Source organism: Mus pahari, chromosome 12 (assembly GCF_900095145.1).
Source record: "Mus pahari chromosome 12, PAHARI_EIJ_v1.1, whole genome shotgun sequence".
Classification (NCBI taxonomy): domain Eukaryota; kingdom Metazoa; phylum Chordata; class Mammalia; order Rodentia; family Muridae; genus Mus; species Mus pahari.
The window spans coordinates 8,030,424-8,049,477 of record NC_034601.1 but is presented as its reverse complement, the minus strand read 5'-3'; the positions used below and the strand labels follow the sequence as shown (position 1 = coordinate 8,049,477).

Genomic DNA, 19,054 nt, shown 5'->3' with positions numbered 1-19,054 from the left:
AGCATATGTAGTCCCAGAGTGTTATACATATGTGAGTCTCTCCACATGTTTGGTCGTCTGGAACCTCTTTTTGTTTTCCCCCTTTGTTCGTGCACACGAGAAGCTAGGTGGAACGCTAACAGTTGATTTCATGTCTCGAAAGCACAGCAGAGTTCTCTGGCCTCTTCAGTCCCATATGTACTTACCTGCAGGGATGGTTATCTCCATCTGCAAGCCTAGCAAGACGGAAGGACCAACCAGCCACTGCGGGTGCCAACTCCAAGCATGGAGATGTTCTATGAAAACCAGCAGGCTCATCTCTGTAATAATGAGCAATCCCAGGGACCAACAGGTTGATGGACATCTTCATACTGATCTCCTCTTGGAAGAGGCACATCTGCAAGCCCTATCTCCATGTTTTAGGGGATAGACCCTGACTTTCCTAGCCAAGTGGACTCTCAGGATCCAAGTCAAAGGAGACAGAGGAAGGGCAGGGACTGTTTTGGCAGGGTCCACCCAGACCACCAAGAGCCCAGCAGAGCCTCTCAGCTGAAGTCATCAGTAGCAGTGACGCTCATAGCTAAGGGATCCAGCAACATGTTGAAACTTACTAGATTCTTCTGAACCCAGAGAGTTAGACCCTAGAGCTGGCCATGTGGGAGATGTTTCTGAACGCTTTCCCCACATGCCAACTGCATGCTCAGGTTAAGTCTTGAGTCTGTGCTAGAACAGCAGGGACCATGCGTGAGGACCATGGCTGTGGTGATAGGTTATGGTAAGAAGTGCAGCCATGGAGAAGTCTGAAGGGAGAGAAACCCAGGACAGTGAAGCCAGAGGCCTTCAGGGGCCAGAGGACAAGATGGAATCCATTAGAGGCAGGAGAATAACAACAGCCCGCACACATTTGTTCATTCACCAGATGTTTATTGTCTACAATATGCGGTGCATGGCATGAGGCCCTGGGAAAACAGCACTGCACAAGCTGAGAGAGGTCGTGGCCTTCCTGGAGCTTACATTCTACGGGAGAGAATAAAAATAGATATGTTAAATAAAAATAAGCAAGAGCTGAAATAAACAACAAGGAATGGTGCAGCCAACAGAACCAGATGCCATAACAACAGTCCAAAAGGAGACACAGTTCAAATGTACACCAGCCAAAGAGCAGGATGCAGTGTACAAGATGGAACATTACTCAACTCTGAAGAGGAAGGATAGAGCCCAGACACCAGTCCAGATGTGAATAAAACTTGAAAACCCTATGGTCAGTGAAAGAAAGCACACACACAAAATGTCTGAGTTGTGTGTGGTTTCATTTACAAGGGTCTAGAGTAGACAAATCCATAAAGAGTACAATCATGGTTGGCAGAGGCTATGTGGGAGAGAGAATGAGAGCTGACCACTAAAAGACAGAGAAGGACTGGGGGGAGGGGATGGGGCAGTTAGTGCTTTATTAAACTTAGTGACTAAGAAGTAAGTTAGAGAGATGGGAAGAGAGAGACCAAGACAACATCTTAGGAAGAGGTGAGACTTGAGTGAGCAGCGACAGTCTGGTCATGAGATGCTGCAGCTTGGATCGGGACTGTCCCTCCAAGATCCATGTCAAAGGGTCAGTTTTCATCACGATGCTGAGAATAACAGTAGGGACTTTAAGAGGAGAGGAGAAGTAGAGGCCTTCAGTCATGGGAGGCAGTGGATGTGGGACCTGGCCACTTCCTGTACTCACTGTTTACCTTTCTGGCCACGAAGAGAACAGCTGTGCTCTACATACCACCTTACCACCAAGGTCAACAGATGGTGAGCTGAAACCTCCTAGGCTATAGGCCCAAATGAACCTTTTCTCTGTAAGGTGATCCATTCAGATGGTTGCTGCAGTAACAGAAAGCTAGCTCACACAGGTGAAGGTGACAGAAAGAACGGGTCAAGCAGACCATACAGAAAAGCACAAGGGCCCGGAGGTAGGAGAGACATCGGATATTTGAGGAACAGGCAAACAAGCTCATAAAGGTGGAACAGGCCAAACAGAGGGGGAACAAGGCAAGGTAGACAGTTGTAACCCATTTCACAGAGTTGCCCACATGAGTTCTGCTACTGGCCAATGGAGTGACTGGAGTCCCACTCCTGAATGCCTGAAATCAAAGTTCATGCCCTTCCCTACCTCTGTGCAACAGGCATGGTCTGAAACTCAGGAAGGCTTCAGGGAAGGAAGTTCTGAGACAGACAGGACCTTGCAAACCCTAACTTGCCTTTTTCACTCCTAAACGGGTTCTTCATCCTGGGCTTCAAAGGATCGCTGAATTCTTCTGGAATTGAATGGAAAATTTGTTTGTGCTTTCCCCCCCCCCCCCTTGAGCAAAGAAGCCATAACTTCCATCAGATTCCCCATGGCTTCACTCCCAAAATAGTGGGGCTTTCCCTGTCAACCTTAAGCCTGGCTTTAATGGCCTTTGGTCATTAAAATGAGAAATCAATTCAATTCTCTGTGTTGATGCGACTGTCTGCACTGGATCCACACAGCAGACGGCAGGAGTCGGGAACCAAGGATCAAGGGAGGTCCCAGAGACATCTTCACCAGGACCCTTACTTCAGTCATACGTGTCCTACAGGGAAGGCACACATTAAATTATAAACTTTATGTCAGCTGATTATCACAAAGCAGGCATGTGGATAAATGAAGAGCTATCCTCTATAAACCCACAGGCTGAAGGCAGATCTGCAAACGCAAGCAACAACATGGCAGGCAGGCTAAGTGTGGTGATGCACACCTGTCATCGAGTTGTGGCAAGTTTGAGGCTACCCTGGTCTACATGAACAGTTCAAGGCCAGCCTAGGCTACATAGTGAGTCCACAATGAGAAAAGAACAAGGGAAAGGGTAAGAGAGAACAGGGAAGAGTGAGGTAGAGAGAGAGGAGAGGGGGGAGATGGGGAAGATGGAGAAGATGAGATAGAGGAGATGGAGATGGAAGAGATGGAGACAGAGGAGATGGAAAAGATGAGATGGAGCAGATGGGGAAGATGGAAGACAGAGATGAGACAAAGATGGAAATGGAGAAGATGGAGGAGATGGAGAAGATGGAGATGGGATGGAGGAGGAGAATAGAGAAATAGAGAAGAATGGGAGGAGGAAAAGGAAGAAGAGGAGGAGGAGGAGGAGAGAACTCCACTCTCCATTACCTTCTTACAAAGTTAAAACATTCAGCTCCAAACAAAGTCATCAAAAAAAATAATAATAATCAAAACTCTCAAGAAGAACATTCAAAGTGTGGATTTATTTATGCATGAGGAACATCATCCTTAGTGTATATACAATGCTTTGGGATTGTAGTTAGTGGGGGCAGGAAGACATCACAACTAACTGCAGACTTCAAAATAAGGTTTATTTTCTCACCTTCTCCACAGCACAGCGCTCACACTGACAGCACATCTCGTACCTGTTCGGAGGTCCTGGCATACACTTGTTGCCAAATGAGCATATTTTGTGGTGCATACTAAATACACTTTTAGGTAGGGATGTGTCAAACCCTGTAATGACTCAGAGGGAAGGGTATCCCATTCATCAACACTTGAGAGTTTAACAAATTGTCCTGATGGTGTCTGTTTGGGTCTGAATAAAGCAAAAGATTGATCCTTCCTCATCTAACAGAATTTTCCTGCCAGGAGGCTGTGAGACCCAAGTATCTGCCCTTTCTAGTTCTGAGGAGTCCTCTCTATCAACATTCAGGCTTGATCTGAGACATGAGCTTGGCAAAATTTAGACTTGATAATTCCATATAATAAAGCTTTTGACATTTTAATTCTGTTTCCTGAAGCACGGGGCTTCCTTTGAGCCCCTCACAGGAGCAGCTACACCTAGATTCCTTTTCCTTCCCACCCTCCCCCACACTCTCTTAGCCCTGTTTAGAACAATTGTGTTGGTATATTATCTCTGAGGTTGAAAAATGATTCCATATTGGCAATTTCACAAGCTTCAACTTGGTATCAATTTTCTCGTACATTTCATTGTGTGGTCCCTATCTCTCCAGTGTGTGAAGGAAAGAATGCACCTGTATCTGCTACCACTCTCTCATAGTTATAGATCAGTGTTGGCCATAAAGTCGATATTCAATATGTATTGAATATCTAAGATAACCATCAGATAGATGTAAGATGTAAGATGGATGGATGGATGGATGAGTGGATGAGTGGATGGACAGATGGAGGATGGATGAGTGGATGGACAGATGGAGTAGGTTATCCCATGTAAAACAGAACAACAGAAATAGAATTGTCTTTATTAGGCATTCAAATCACAGCTATGGGATGTTTGTCCTTGCTGTGAATGACAATGGAAAGAGCCAGACAATAAACCAATCAACTGATAACTTGATCTAAGTTAATAACCAATCAACTTACTTTGGAGACCATACTACAAAGGGAAGAAGTTAACACTGGCCACTAAGCTGAGGAGAGTGGAGGAGTGGGGGTCCTAAGCATGAGAGGTCAGAGGGAGGCTTCCTGGAGAAGACAACGCTATATGGGAAACCTGAAGGGTGAGGACCAGCCACTTCAGATCTAAAGGAAGACCGCTCATCCAAACAGACAGAGCATGAGCATGGCCTGTCTGGTGGACAAAAATAGAAACGTTGTATCCCTTTTCTCTTAGATACAGAAAGCAAATATAAGATTCCAATATTTCAGCCGGGCATGGTGGCGCACGCCTTTAATCCCAGCACTTGGGAGGCAGAGGCAGGCGGATTTCTGAGTTCGAGGCCAGCCTGGTCTACAGAGTGAGTTCCAGGACAGCCAGGGCTATACAGAGAAACCCTGTCTCAAAAAAAAAAAAAAAAAAAAGATTTAAAAAAAGATTCCAATATTTCCAAAGGGAGAACCAAGTCCCAGGACCTACCCTGGAGGCTCCCAGGGGTTTAACTTTGTCTGGACATGCGTTGTTCTTCACTTGTTTGGTTTGGTTTTACGTTTTGCTTTGAGACTGTGTCTCATGTATTAGAGGCTGCCCTCAAATTCTCTATGTAGCTGAGGAACTATTAATCCTCCTGACACCCCACCCAACCCCAGAGCCCAGAGTGTAAGTGTATACCATCATATTGGTTCTGGGCAGTGATGGGACTCAAACTCCAGGCTTCATGATAGGTAAATACTCTACCAATCAAACCACATTACAACTTCATATCCTGAGTTTTAAACACATCAGTGGGCTTCCTGAGCATCATCTCTTGCACAAGAAACTTCATTGTGTTCATTGTTCAGGACACAAAGACAATGGTCACAATCAAATTTTCTATAGTGGTGATTTACACCAGTGTAAAAAAGTATCAAAGCCCATTAAACTCTTCAATCAAAATGTGTGCATTTGATGGCATAAGTTATGCTTCATAAAGCTGACTTCAGTCCTCAGAGAAAAGCAAATCTGTCCTGCAAGAAAAATGGATACTTCCATGTGACACACACGGGCTTCTCCAGCTTGGGAAGCCACGAAATAACCACAGGCATGCTGAAAGCTAGGCGGCTGAGAGGGGTGCTGGAAGACCACAGCAAAGGCCCATGGCAGGGGGCACTTGCCACTTGATGTCATATCTTTGCAAAGGACTACAGCTCTTCTAAAGCATTTTTGAAAACCACACAGGACACTGCTATGCCATTTGCCCACATGGATTTATTTTTCTCTGGCTTGGAACTTTTTATTCTGTTTGAAGATGGGAATAACAACATGTGTTTCCTACCGGCTTCAAGTGCAGAAAGCTTCAAATATTCAGGTCTGCCCTCAAGGTTGTTTCCCCAGTGTTCGCACTGAGAGGTCTAACCCTGTCAGGACAGGTGCATAAAACATTCTTCGACATGACCTCACGTGGACTCCCAGAAGGCCCTGCTGAGCACTGCTGTTTTGGGGGCATTGAGGACTTCTTTGGGATCTGAGAAGACTAAAGGTCCTATGGGTCCACACTCCAGTGCAGTGCAATCTAGCAGCCAAGGACCTGCTTCAGACCATCTGGGTTTCAAGCCAATCTCCTCTAGCTCACTGGGTGCTCGTTCACCCTCTTGGAAAGCAGTCTGTGCCTCTGTAATCAGCAGACTGTCACAGAAGCCACCTTGTGGGGGAGGGGTGTGAAATTAAATGAGAATTTATACACAAGCTTGTGGCAAAATTGCAAATCTAACACGGGTTCTTCGACATCCCCCAGACAGCACTTTGCAGTACATTTAATCTAGTCATATGCAAGCATCCTTCCTGCTCAGAGCCTGCCAGCTTCTCCTGATCAGAGGGAAATGAAAATCCAGATAAGTTGGGGGAGTTGGCCAGGGACACAAAGTAGAGTAAGGACTGGGCACTGAGGTCCAACTTGCAATGTCACTGCCTTCAGTGGACAAGAGGAAGAACTCCAGTAAGAAAGATGCTGGGTAGTGACTCTGGCTGGGCTCTGTGCTAATCACTTCCCAAGCCTGCTCCTCACTGAATTCTCAACCTGCAGATAAGATCTGGAGTTGCAGAGATATGAAGCAGCCTTCCCAAGGTCACCCAAATATTAAGAGACTTCACTAGATCTACTGGGATTTCACTAGATCTACTGGGAGCATAGGCTGTTCACATACACCTTCTGACTCTCCCAGGGCCTTCCAGTGGATGGAGCAATCCCAAGAGCTCTGTGAAGGGGGTGGTCACCACCCAGCCACAGCCAGCAGCTGCTCTGTGAAAAACCACAGGTGCAGTTACCAGAGCTCCCGAATGGGACAGATGAATTACAAATTGGAATTCTCTGAGAAATCCAGTTCTTCAGTACAAGCTACTGACTTAAAGTTGGTTTTAAAATAGCGTGGATATTAGGGGTGGAAGAAACTTCACCGCCAAATACAATAACGTCTCTTTACCAGGTCGACGATGTAAAGCCAAACTCTGAAGGACATTTGGGGTATGAGAAGGAGACTCTAATATGATTGGATATTTAATGACTCTGGCACTTTTGTTCTCTTTCTAAGTTGCGTTCATGGAATTGTACTGTGTGAGGGAAATGTTGTTCTTAGAAGACCCATGCTGTAAGTATTTGGGAACCGAATGCTGTGTCTACAGCTTATTTTCAAATGTTTGTACTGGATGGGGGTAAGAGGGAGGAAGGAAGAAAGGGAAGGAAGAAGAGGGACAGAGGAAGGAAAAAGAAAGAAAAGACAGAGAAAGGGAAGGAGGGAGAAAAAGAAGGAGAGAAGGGAGGAAGGAGAGAGGGAAGGAGGGAGAGAGGGAAGGAAGAGGAGAGGGAAGGTGGAGAAAGGACAAAAGAAATAGGAAAAAGGCATCAAAATGAAGCAAAATTTAACAAAACTGTAAAGGTAGTTTATTTAAGACTAGTGGTTCTCAGTAGGGGGATTTTACTCCTCTGTATCAACTGTCTAGTGACATTTTCTACTGTCACTAGACAGGTGTGAGAATGTCATCTACTTAGTGGGTGGAGATCAAGGATGCTGCCAGACCCGCTACAATGTGCAAGGTAGCTCCTACCACGGGAGTTACTACCCACCCTGAGTGTAAGCATCACCAGGGTGACAGTCCCTTATTCAGGCAAAGACTGTCCTGCAGTCCACTGTATTCCCTTCGGGGGTCTTGCATGTTTCAGTTTTTTTCTAGTAAAAATGTATGGTGGCACATACCTATAATCTATCCCTTGAGAACCTGGGTTGAGCAGATCATGAGATGGAGACCAGCCCAGGCCACGTGATCAGACTATATCACAGAATGATACACAGAAAACTTAAGACACACAAATGCTAGCACTTGGCAAGGAGAGGGAATCTATCTACCCAGGGGCTTGCAGGGCCACAGTCAGCCCTCACTGCAGGCACTCCTTCCACGAAACAGTGGAAGCCACAGTGCCCGTGGCTGCTGTGATGGTGCTGGAGAGAGAGCTGCTTTCACAGTCTTCCTTTTCTCTCCCTCCTTCTCCCCATCTGAGGGCCACTTGTCCCTGTGGGGGTCAAAGATCAGTGTCTGAACACCCTGTGTGATTGCTCTCCACCTTCCATCTGAGGACAGAGTATTTCAGCAGCTGGCTAGGCTTTCAGAAGCCCCTGGGAGTCACCTGTCTCCACCTCAAGCACTGGAGTTACAGACACTCACCACAGGGCTTGGGTTTTTATGTGGGTGCTAAGATTTGAACCCAGGTCCCCATCCTTGCCCAGCAGCCACTCTTTCCCACTGGGCCATCTCCCTAGTCCTTACAAGATGGCATGGGTTCTCCCCACCCCTCCTGGTGGCCGTCCTCCTCAGCCCAGAGTCAGCCAGGCCATATTGCAAGGACTCCAAATGTGCATTCTGACATGCTGGGGGCCTCCATTGAAAAACACAAGTTTCCCAGTCACTGCGTGACACCTGTGTGTGACCTTGGCAAGGGGCTTCCCAGGCACAATGAGAACAAACCCCATGTCTGTACCACTGAGCTCCTGGTAACCACTAAGCGGTTGTGGCTGGCAGGTGAACTGCTGCTGGGATGTGCCTCACCTTAGAGCAGCCCCTTTGCCTCTAAGCTTGGTGCACTGGTGGTCCCCACTGGACCATAGGATGCAACCGGAGGGGCCTGGGGCAGCCCGGGTGCCACAGAAATGTGAGAACCAGCTTCTGACTACAAGAGTCACACACTGTCCTCTGCTCTCCTCTCCGATTAACTCTGCACCTCCACCCGCCCTTCCAGTGCTTCTCCTGGGTCTCAGAGTCACCGAAAAAGAATGCCACAGACCCACTCTAAACATACTATCCATCGCCATAGAAAGAGCTTAAAAATCTGTACCCTGAGAAGCTCCCCAGATCCTGAGGCTGGGCCTGAAGACACCTGACTCAAATGCAAGTGGGTTGGACCCAGAATTACTATCAATGTCACAATTTCCTTCTAACTGCGTGACTTTAAGTGAAGCCACTTCACCTGTGCCATGATTTTCTCCTATGAAAATAGGGGATTAAAATAGCAGCCATGTCATAGGCTAGCTGTGAGAGCTGAGTTTACACACACACTCACACACACACACACACACACACACATGCACCCACAAGCACACAGGCACACACACCTCACAGTACCTGGCACCTAGCCCTGTGCCCAGCAGCTGTTCCCTCTGGTCCCTTCATAGTGTTTGAATGAACATGAGAATCACCTGGAGAGCTTTGCCAGCCCTGGTACTTGGCTCCCACCCCACATTCTAATTTAAAGTCAAAGGGGGTGGGGCCCCTGGCAACAGGGACTTGCAGTACAGGTGGTCTCAAACAGCAGCAGGCTTGCTTGCAAAGCATACCTAAGAAGCTGCCTGTGACATAATCCAGTCTTCTCCCTTGCCAAGGCCAGGCACTTCCATTGCATTTTAAAATTCATGAATGTTTATAGGAAGGACCTAGTTAAGTACCTAGCTCTGGGTACTCCTGGATGTGGCCTCCAAACAGACTTTACTTAGACTCTGCAGGAATTTTGGAGTTAATGCCTCTTAAGAAAGAGCTGCCTGAGATGAGGGGTTAAGACAGGGAACTGGGTTCCCACTGAGCCCCCTGGGTATCAATGGAGAGCTAGGCTGACCTGAGCACTCCCAAGGGAACTTGAAGCTGCAGCCTCACCCACAAACCTGCCAATAGTAGCTCCTCTCTCCACCAAATCCCAAAAAGGGAAACTCAGAGAACTTAGCAAGAAGGCATGGTGGAGATTTCAGCCCAAGTTAAGGTGACAGCAAGGCAGGTTTCCTGTCTGAGTACTGGCTCCCTACATGGCAACATGCTTGTCACAGACCTGCATCCATTTGTCACCCTCACCCTAAGGACAGGATAGGACTCTCCTAAAGCGAACCCACTGGGAAGCTGGAGTTAGAGCACCTGGGGGTAGCAGGAGGTCAGCTGGGCCAGCACCTTCTCTTGGCTCCAGTTTCCTGGGTGCCCTGGGAGCTTATTTTTGTGCCCCAAGAAAACACCATCTACCACTAACCCAAACTGATCAGAACTTCCCCACCTTCCCTCCAGATCCCTTATCTCTGGGGAAATGGAAAACTCATCAGATAGTCTCTCTCATATGCACAGAAAATGATTACCAGTGAGGTGGTAATGTTCCTTTGCCTATTTTTGCTAGGTCTCTTTGTTCAGATTTTTAGGCATGTACACAGATAGCATGCACACACACACACTTGTGAGCTCTCTCTCTCTCTCTCTCTCTCTCTCTCTCTCTCTCTCTCTCACACACACACACACACACACACCCTCCTACGTGGGGGCGGGGTATGTGTGTGTGTTGGAGAGTGAAGAGAACACTGTGACTTCGATGCCCAGACTTAAAGTCAGTTGGGCTTTGGTTCCAGCCATCCTGTTGTCTGCTGGCCCACAGTTCTCCTCGCATCCCTCTCACTCAGACCTCATGCTAACCCAGCATCTCTCCCCTGGCTCCTGGCTCCTGGCTCCTGGCTCCTGGCTTACTCTGCATCCTTCACCTCCAAAGTTATTGAGTTCTGGGAATCAATTTAGACACTTGGGGGAGGGGTTAAACAAAAAGGCAAATAGCTCCCTTAATCCCCAAGTGCTTTCTCCCATCTGCTGCGACTCTGCCAGTGCTGGGACTTGCATAATGAATAAAGGCAAAGGCAAAGTTGAGGAATCAAGGTGCTTGAAGGGTGGAGGGGGCCCTTGGCGTCAGCTCCAAGCCAGGCAAGGTGTGCAGCCTTGTGATGGCTGCAGCAGAGAGGGATAGATGGTGAAGGAGAAATGGAACGGGAAAGAGGCTCTAATCAAGGGCCCTCAAAGCTCCGGGGAAGCAGCCAGCTCTAGGAGGATTTGATTCTGGTGCACTCTCCCTGACCTTTGCTTCATTTTCGCTAGTGTACAAGTTGCCGGAGGTACTCACTCTTTCCCTCCATTCCTCCCTCCCTCCAACACACAAGCGCACGAGGGATCATACACGCCCCCACCCACTTCCTTTCAGGTTCGCCTGCCTCTGTTTACCTAGGGAGGATCATCCAGAATAAAAGGATCCTCTCCCCAAAACGCAGGAGTTTAAAGACCCCGGCTATGTGTCTCAAGTCCCACCACCATATCTGGTGAGAGGGAACAGGAGGTGGGCGAGGAGAAAAGAGACCTTCCCCTTCCACATTCGGCCTTCACTCCCACCTGTGCTGAGCCCAACGCCTTGGCTCAATGCTACAAGCGAAAGTTGTCGTCCTGGGTGACATTCCCCAATCGGAGACCTTGGGGTGGAGGGAAGCACGGCTGGGAATTTTGGAGATGGATGGGAAAGGAAAGTGGACCCAAAGAGGAGGGCGAAGGGGAGGCAGCCCACCTGGACATGTGTTCCCTTTGGGGCCGGTGCGCTTTCTCCAGCCCCAGCTTGGTGAAGATGCCCACCAGCACCATGACAGCCACCACCCCGCAGATGATGTAGACGATAAGGTTGGTCTTGTCCTTGGTGGGGTCGTGCAAGGGGTCATCCTTACGCGCTGGGGGCTTGCCCGTGTTAAGCCAGAGTGGCGTGTCGTAGTTGGTACAGGTGCTCTGGTTCAGTCGCCGCTTCTTAAACGTGCAGCAGAACCGGAAGCCACAAGTCCCGCAGCAGAAGATGAAGTCGCCAGAGCTGCAGTTGAACGGCGGGTCCCACTGGCCCATGACATCGAAGTAGCCCCGACAGGAGTCTGGTGTGGGCGCTCGAGTCGGCGGTGCGTCCGAGCCCCCAACACCCTCGCCGGCCTCTCCGGAGGTGGCTCCGGAGCGGTTGCCCCCTGTGAGCAGCAGCACGCCGCCCAGTTGCGCCAGCTGCCCGTGCCCAGCTCGCTCCTGCGCCCGGCACATGCGGGCACACAGCTCTGTGAGGAAGCAGCCGAGAAGCAGCCGGAGGACTCGGCGCATCGTGTCTCCCAGCCCGGGCTGGACCGCTCGGCCGCCGCTGAAGCCGCTGCCGCCGCCTCTGGACGCGCGGCCGAAGCTGCCGAGGCTGCTGGCGGGGGCTGCGGGCCGCCGCTGGCCGCACATGCAGGGAGGCGGCGCGGGGCGCTCGGTGGTCCGCGGCCACTGCGCTCGGCTCAGACTGCGTTCGCCTCCAGCGCGACGCGCGCCGAGGAAGGGGGCCGGCCGAGGAGGAGCGCGCCGGGGCCGGGCGGGGACGGAGCAGGAGCGGGGGCCAGCGCGGGGTGCAGGTCCTGCTGGCCACCGGGGGAGGCGGGGGCGGAAAACAGGAGAGAGTCGCTGTGTCCGTAACTCCCCTCCGCTTGCCGCCCGGGACTCGGCTCCCCACGTCCGCTCGCTCGCAGGATGCTCTTCACCTCTCCAGCACGCCAAGTGCGCTGGAGAGAGAGAGAAGCGACACTTGTGGAATGAAGGGAGGGCCAGAGGGAAGGGGGAAGGGGAGGAGGGCGGGTAGAGGAGGAGGGGGGGGTGAGCGCTAGCTCGAAAGGGGCGGGGGCGCGGAAAGAGGTGACTCGGGCGGGCGGGGGCGAATAGGGGGCGTGCAGAGAGCACTCGGGCAGAGGCAGCAAGCTCCACCGCCGCCAGGCTCGAAAGAACAGCTCTGATTCCCGGCAGGTGGAAAGAACCACGGCCGGGACCTCTGGCACCCTCTCGGGGAGAAAGGTGCGCCTCACCCCAAGCAAAGACTCAGAGGTGGTTCCGCCCGCGATTTTCCCCCAGTAGGGGTGCGTGCGCAGGAGCTGCGATTGCAATCTGTCGATCAGGGAAAGGGTGACTAGGAGAATCGGGACAGATTAGATGGCTTGCTCACTCCAAGACACACTAGAAGCAGTGTAGACAAGATCTCCCTCCTCCTCCCGGGCGTGCAGGGACTGCCTTGCCCTTTCGGAGATGCGACCTCATGCCTGGCGCGAGCCTGGGATGGTTCGAGTCCCTGAACAGAGAAGAGGCTGGAACTGGGAAGGTGGGTTAGGTGGCAAGCCCCTTGGGCTGTGGTAAGCACCCCAGAACAGGGGATTGAGAACTCGTTTTAAAAGCTCGGTCTGGCGAGGCGGCCAGCGGACAAAGCTAAGACAATGGCTCACCCTGGAAGGGCTCTCCTAAGAACTCGCCCAGCCCTTAGGACCTGCCGCTTTCTGTCCCTCTTCGCCCCCGCAGCGTTCGCTGAGCTCCACAGGAGGGCACACAGCGGCGCCGCCTCTGCGCTGGCAGTTTTGGCGCAGCGCAAGGCCTGAACACTCATCCTCAGCCACTCTATCGTTCCTGCAGCCCGCGCGACAGTCTCTCCAGAGCAGGCTGTCCCCTGTCCCCACGGACCCCCTCCCCTTCCCGACATCCTCACCGAGCTTGTTTCCTTGGCTCCCAGCATCTCTTCTCAACCTTTCCAAATCTGTTCTCTCTTCCTTTCTCCTGTCTGATTCCTCCCAGCCCGCCATAAGCCCTCGACCATTTCTCCTACTTCTTCCTGCCCTCTACTTGAATTTGATTTCAATAGCCCCTAAATCAGGATTCACATCAAAGCTGCTAAGCTAAATTTATATCCCCACCCGCCCTGGCGTTTTGTTTTTTAATTGTATTAACTGAGTATGCTCTTTGCAGTAGGCTGGGTGATTCACAGGGGATGCAATGTTTTCTCTTCCCCCTCTGTTTGTTTTCAGCTGCAGGACTCTTTGGGGAAATTTTCAAAGGACCACGAAGTTGGGCCCCATGTAAAATGGTCTGCTGGGACCCTCTTAATTGATAACTTATGAGAGGGTTTATTAAGACTGTGTAGCAAGTTTTCTCCAAATCAAAGGGTTTGGCTAAGCTCCCCCTCCCTTTGAATAAAGAAGATTTACAAATGCAGACTAGGGCCACCTTGGTAAACCACACCAGGTCTTAGAGCCAAGTCTGACTGCAGGAGAAGGTACTGTAGCCCATCCCCCACTAGGAAAGGGGGGCGAGAACTTCCAATCAGTTTCCTTACCATAAGACCCTGCAAATAGTGTGGGAGGCAGGCAGACCTGTCATACTGGCAAACCCACAACTGCTACCACCTTGTCCATTCCATAAACATAAGCATTGGTGTGGGAGCTGATGGCAGCTGACATTTCTCTGTGAGTTACAGCACAATCCCTAAGCTTGTTTTTATTAAAAATCAATAACTACTGGGTACCACACAACCTGGGGGCTTGTAGAGGAATCAGTGAGCTCAGGGGGTGGGGTGGGGGGCTCCATTAATTCTCTGCTTCTTGGTTAATATTATCTTCCCGATAGCAATGAGAGAAACTGAGCCTCAATGCAATGAAAAAGCTACCTAGGGAGTTTATAGAGTGAAAGCCAGCGTTGACATTGACATTTTACCCAGGAACTATGCTTCCAGAGTCTGTGCCTGGCTACTTCCTATCCCTTCCTAACAGACACGCACCCCACCTTTGATTATGTGTTTCTATCTTTAATGTCCCCAAGCACTGCCATGTAAATAACATGACTAAAATGGCCTTGATAATCTGTGTTCCCAGGAACACAGACAAGAATGACTTGTGAACTAGGTTAGCTAGGTGATTAGTTAATTAAGATTTTTAACACGTTATGAGTCACAAAAGTACTTGTCATGAAAGCAAGAGGACCCGAGTTTAGCCCCTAAAATGTACATGAGGAAGCAGAGTGTGGTGGCACATACTTACTGGGGGAGAGGACACTTGGGCCAGCTGTCCTAACCTATTGAGGGGGATCTTGTGACAAAGGGGCGGGGGCTGGAGAGATGGCTGAGCAGTTAGGAGCCCATACTGCACTTGCAGAGAAGTCGGCTCCCAAATCAGCTTGTTTACAGTTTCCTACAGCTCCACTGCTGGTGCATGGCCCCCTCAGCCTGCACAGGAGCCCACAATCACTTGCTACACATAAATTCACACCAACACATAAAAAGATAAATCTTTATAAAAAAAAAATAAGGCCTTGAGAAATGACACTTGAGGTCTCAAGTGGCCTCAGCACACACTGCTACACATGCATATGCACACCTGCACCCATGGGAATATGCCTATCCAGAGAGAGAGAGAGAGAGAGAGAGAGAGACAGACAGACAGACAGACAGACAGACAGACAGACAGACATGGAGGGGGGCAGAAAGAGATCTTTAAGAAACTGTTCTGTCTGAAATACCCTGAGCACACAGGGTACATTCTAGCATCACGACTTCCCTGAGGTTGAGAGATGCTTGGGCTTGGGGAGGGACCTTTCAGCAGGCTTCCTAGGATCCAAGAAGGTGTGAGCTCTAGTTAGCAAGTGGGAAAGCCAAGGCCAGAATAAGCTGTCCAACTACTAATGTAGTCTTCTGCCATCTCCAACCCTGCTCCAACACCTCCTCGGTGCTCTCCAGCCCGAGTCAAGGCATTCTTTACAATGAGCGACCTCATAGAAAAAAGGTAGGTTTTATACACACACACACACACACACACACACACACACACACACACACAATTTCGAGATTTGGGGGATTTATGAGACTTCGAAACATGATTTTTAAATACCCTTACACAAAAGATGAACAGGAAAGTCCACTTCTGGACCTGCCTTTGGTCTCTCTGCACAAGCATCTCCGGCTTTAATTAACAGAGACTGCCCCCTGTTTGCAGCAAGAAAACTGCAGGAGCTTTGCTTCAGAAGGAAGCCTACTGAGATCCACCCTGCCTGCTCTTCCTGGATGAATCCTGAGCCTCCTCCCTTTTCCCAAGAGCTTTCTCCTGATTCAGTTCCCTTTCTATCTGCAGTGGCTGTGCCCGTGCCCGTGCCCGTGGTGCCCATGCCCGTGCCTGTGCCTGCTGGGATCGCCCCAGTCCATGTGCCAAGCCTTTGAGAAATATTTAGGAAAATCATCTTTGTTCTTTTCACTCTTTGGAGGGATAAAAAAAAAATACCCATTTTCATATCAAGTTATGATATAGCCACTAACCCCTGAGAGGTTCAGGACACATGACCGAAAGTATTTTTCTTATAAGGCTTCTATGTTGGGGCTAGGGGCAGGTTCTAAAGTTGCTCACTGAAACAGCTGGCAAGTACATAGACAAAGAAAAATCATATTGGATCTCTTTCCCCAAACCCCTACAGAAACAAATTCACTTGAACACACCCCAGGGAAAATTGTGGCCCTTTATGAAAGCTCTTTTTCTATGAAAGAGATGAGGATGCTATAGTATTACAGCGCAGGCCTTTTTAATATCTAAAGAAGAACCTCCTTTACTCTGGCCTCAATTTTTCAGGCTGTGGTACCTACCACAGCAAGCATGCCATCATACTAGCTAACAATTAAGGACGGGTATGGGCTGCCCGGGACTACTTGAAACCAGTGTTTATAAGCCATGCGACAAATTAAATTATGGGCACAGTGGCCCTTCTCTGAATGAGTTGTTTGTTCATCTTCCCCATCAGATGGCTTTTAAGGTTTCAAAGAGGTTTCCAAGCAACTGTTAGCCTTGAGGGGGGAAAAAGGGAGAGGTGACACAGAGGCAAATTGTAGCAAGCCTTGCCTGCTCCAGAAATACCTATTTGATGGATTTTATTCTCTGTGTCTGCAGAGATAAAGAAGCTTCAAAGAGGTGAAGTAGGTCAATAGCATGGCTCCCCTGCACTGAAGGTGGGGGCCCCTCCACAGATATGTCACTTGTCAATAGTGTCTAATTTGTTTCCACATGCATCTTTTTAAAAAGCACATCCTCCAAATGAATTCATAAGGTAGAAGTGTTAGAGTGTAGTTGGTTCCTTTAAATTCACTAATGTAAAGTCAATTTAAGGAAAATAAACACAGCATGGTATTTACAGCAAGGAAAAGAAAGTGTACTGCCCAGCACTGAGACCTGAAGCTGGGGAGGGGCACCTCTATGCCAGGCTGGTTTGCACTTAGTGCCACACCTGTGTCCTGAGGGCACCCCGGGTCACTGTGGAACACTTTGGCAGTATCTTTTACCCTCACCCACCAGACACTGTACCACCATGCCTTCACCCCCATTGTAACAACTGACATTTTCACAACTGGGGGACAAAATTAAAACCAATTCAATGCTATATGGCTGTGGTGTTGGGCTTATGTTTCAATCCCAACACTTTCTGGCTGGAAGTCTTTCGAAGTTTGAAATGATTTGTGTGGGGGGCCAGTGAGAAAAGGTTTCAGTGTTAGCTCCGGCTGGCTCTAAGCTCCTGCCTTCAAGTTAAGTTGCTCAATCTCTCCCAAGTTTCGGGTTTCTCCCAGACAGATAATGATGCCACTCTGACCCAGGTGTGGTGGTATGTGACTGCAACCCCCGACTCAGCAGGCTGAGGCAGGGTCATGAGTGCAGCCTGAACTGTACAGCAAGGCCCTAGTTAAAACAAACAAACAAACAGTGCTATCTCTCTCCAAGAATAACCAGGTCCTAAATCTATGCTTTGTTGAATGCTAGGCACTGTGAGTGGAGACTCTCAAGTACTTAAAGAGGGTTCTTTACCATGGAGGGGCTGCAAGATGTCTCAGCTGCATAGAGCTCAAGGGGGCCTCAGAGGCTGGCCTTTCCCCTCCAGCACCACACAGGCTCTAGAGTTGGAAGCATACAATACAGAGCTGGGGCCAGCTTCCTGAGGTGGATCCCTGTGCTCAAAGGGAGCCCATTCTTAGCTCGAGGCCCTGCAAATGCCTTTTGAAATTTGAAGGGATGGTAGGGAGAGGCAGGGATTCACTGTGTAGTTCAGGTTGACTTTTGAGTTTATGTTCCTCCTACCTCAGCCTCCCAAGGGCTGGGGTTACATACATGCATTTACATGCCCAGCAATTCTTTATCAAAATGCCCAACACTTTGCATGGGGACAGTAGCATAGTTGAACCCAGGCAGAAATTGGGGTCAAGTTTATATAGGTCCATAGGAAAAAAAATATGTGGGAGGGGATTAGCAAGAGCCAGAATCTGAATAAAAATAGTTGTGATGAAACCCATTACTTTTTATGCTGGCTTTTAGGGATTTTTTTTTTTTTTTAAATAAAACGGGTATCTAGCTCTGGTAGACAGGAGATAGCTTCCCTTGGCTGGTGACATTGGAGTGACCATCAGTAACTGTATGACAGTATTCTCAGGGGCACAGCAAGACCAGCTGCAGTTAACACAAGCTCAAAGCACAGTGCTGATGTGGGGGAGAGGGGACAGGTTCTGTGGGTCCCTTAAAAGACGGAGCTAAGTCTGACAGAATGTGCCAGAGAGCACCTGCTTTGGGTTGCTGCACACTGCACTCATGCTGAGGTTCACTGCCTGTGGAAAGTACCAGAAATTAACAAGTATTGTGTTCAACAGAGCTTATATAAATGTATGGTTGCTTTCTAAGTTCCTTTTAATGTCTTTTGGGGCACATCCATATGTGTGCAAGTGTGAACAGCCATGTATATGAGGAGGCCAGAGGGTATCATCTTCAAGTACTGTTCTCTCTCTCTCTCTCTCTCTCTCTCTCTCTCTCTCTCTCTCTCTCTCTGTGTGTGTGTGTGTGTGTGTGTGTGTGTGTGTGTGTGTGAGATGTATTATGGAGGCCTGAACTTGGTGTCATTAACTGAAGTCTGGTCTCACAATTAAGGTCAGAGCCCCCAGTCTATCTACGCTGGCTAGCCAGCTTGATCTGGGATCCTTTCACTTTGCATCCCAAGAGCCGGAACCATGGTCAGGCCATCCACCTACCTAACATCTGTGTGGTACCAAGGAATCCAAACTCGGCTCCTCACGTTTTGTGGCCAGAACTTTAACCACTGAACGCTCCTAGGCCCTCACTTTGTTTTTCAAAACAGTCTTTTACTGGGACCTGGGCCTCATAGATTAGGTTAGAATAGCCTAGCCTTAAAAAGAATGTCACAATGGAAATATTAGTAAAACTGCTAATTAAAGGTGAAGTACCCCCAAATTTTGTTCATTGTAGGCAAATCCTGCTCGCTAAATACAAGGAGTAAATCAAAGCGATTATCGGAATAATTTAAGTCCCTCCAACTGTTCCATTAAGCCAAAATAGGTTTGGGAATTATTAAAGTAATGAGGTGTGTTCCCAAGAATGAGTCAAGATGAAAACTCCATAGCTGTGTAATCCCGGGCTCCTGACAGATTACCAGATTAGCTTTCACCATCTAAAAAGTCACCCACCCCAAAGCTTGTAATTGCGAGAAATCCCTCCTGTTGCATGATCAGTTCTGTGGGT

At 49.1% G+C, this 19,054-nt stretch overlaps 1 protein-coding gene across 2 annotated transcripts in view; it reads right to left on the bottom strand.

The window, feature by feature from the left end:
- Nucleotides 1-13,019, bottom strand: part of Shisa9 (shisa family member 9) — a 288,337-nt gene extending 275,318 nt beyond the window's left edge. For both annotated transcript variants that reach the window (XM_021209826.2, XM_021209827.2), the window contains exons 1-2: nucleotides 12,962-13,019; nucleotides 11,257-12,253 (exon numbers count right to left, since the gene is read on the bottom strand). In XM_021209826.2, the coding sequence (XP_021065485.1) occupies nucleotides 11,257-11,942 (686 nt within the window). In that variant the 5' untranslated portion in view covers nucleotides 11,943-12,253; nucleotides 12,962-13,019. The remainder of the gene's footprint in view (nucleotides 1-11,256; nucleotides 12,254-12,961) is intronic.
- Nucleotides 13,020-19,054: the final 6,035 nt, after the last annotated feature.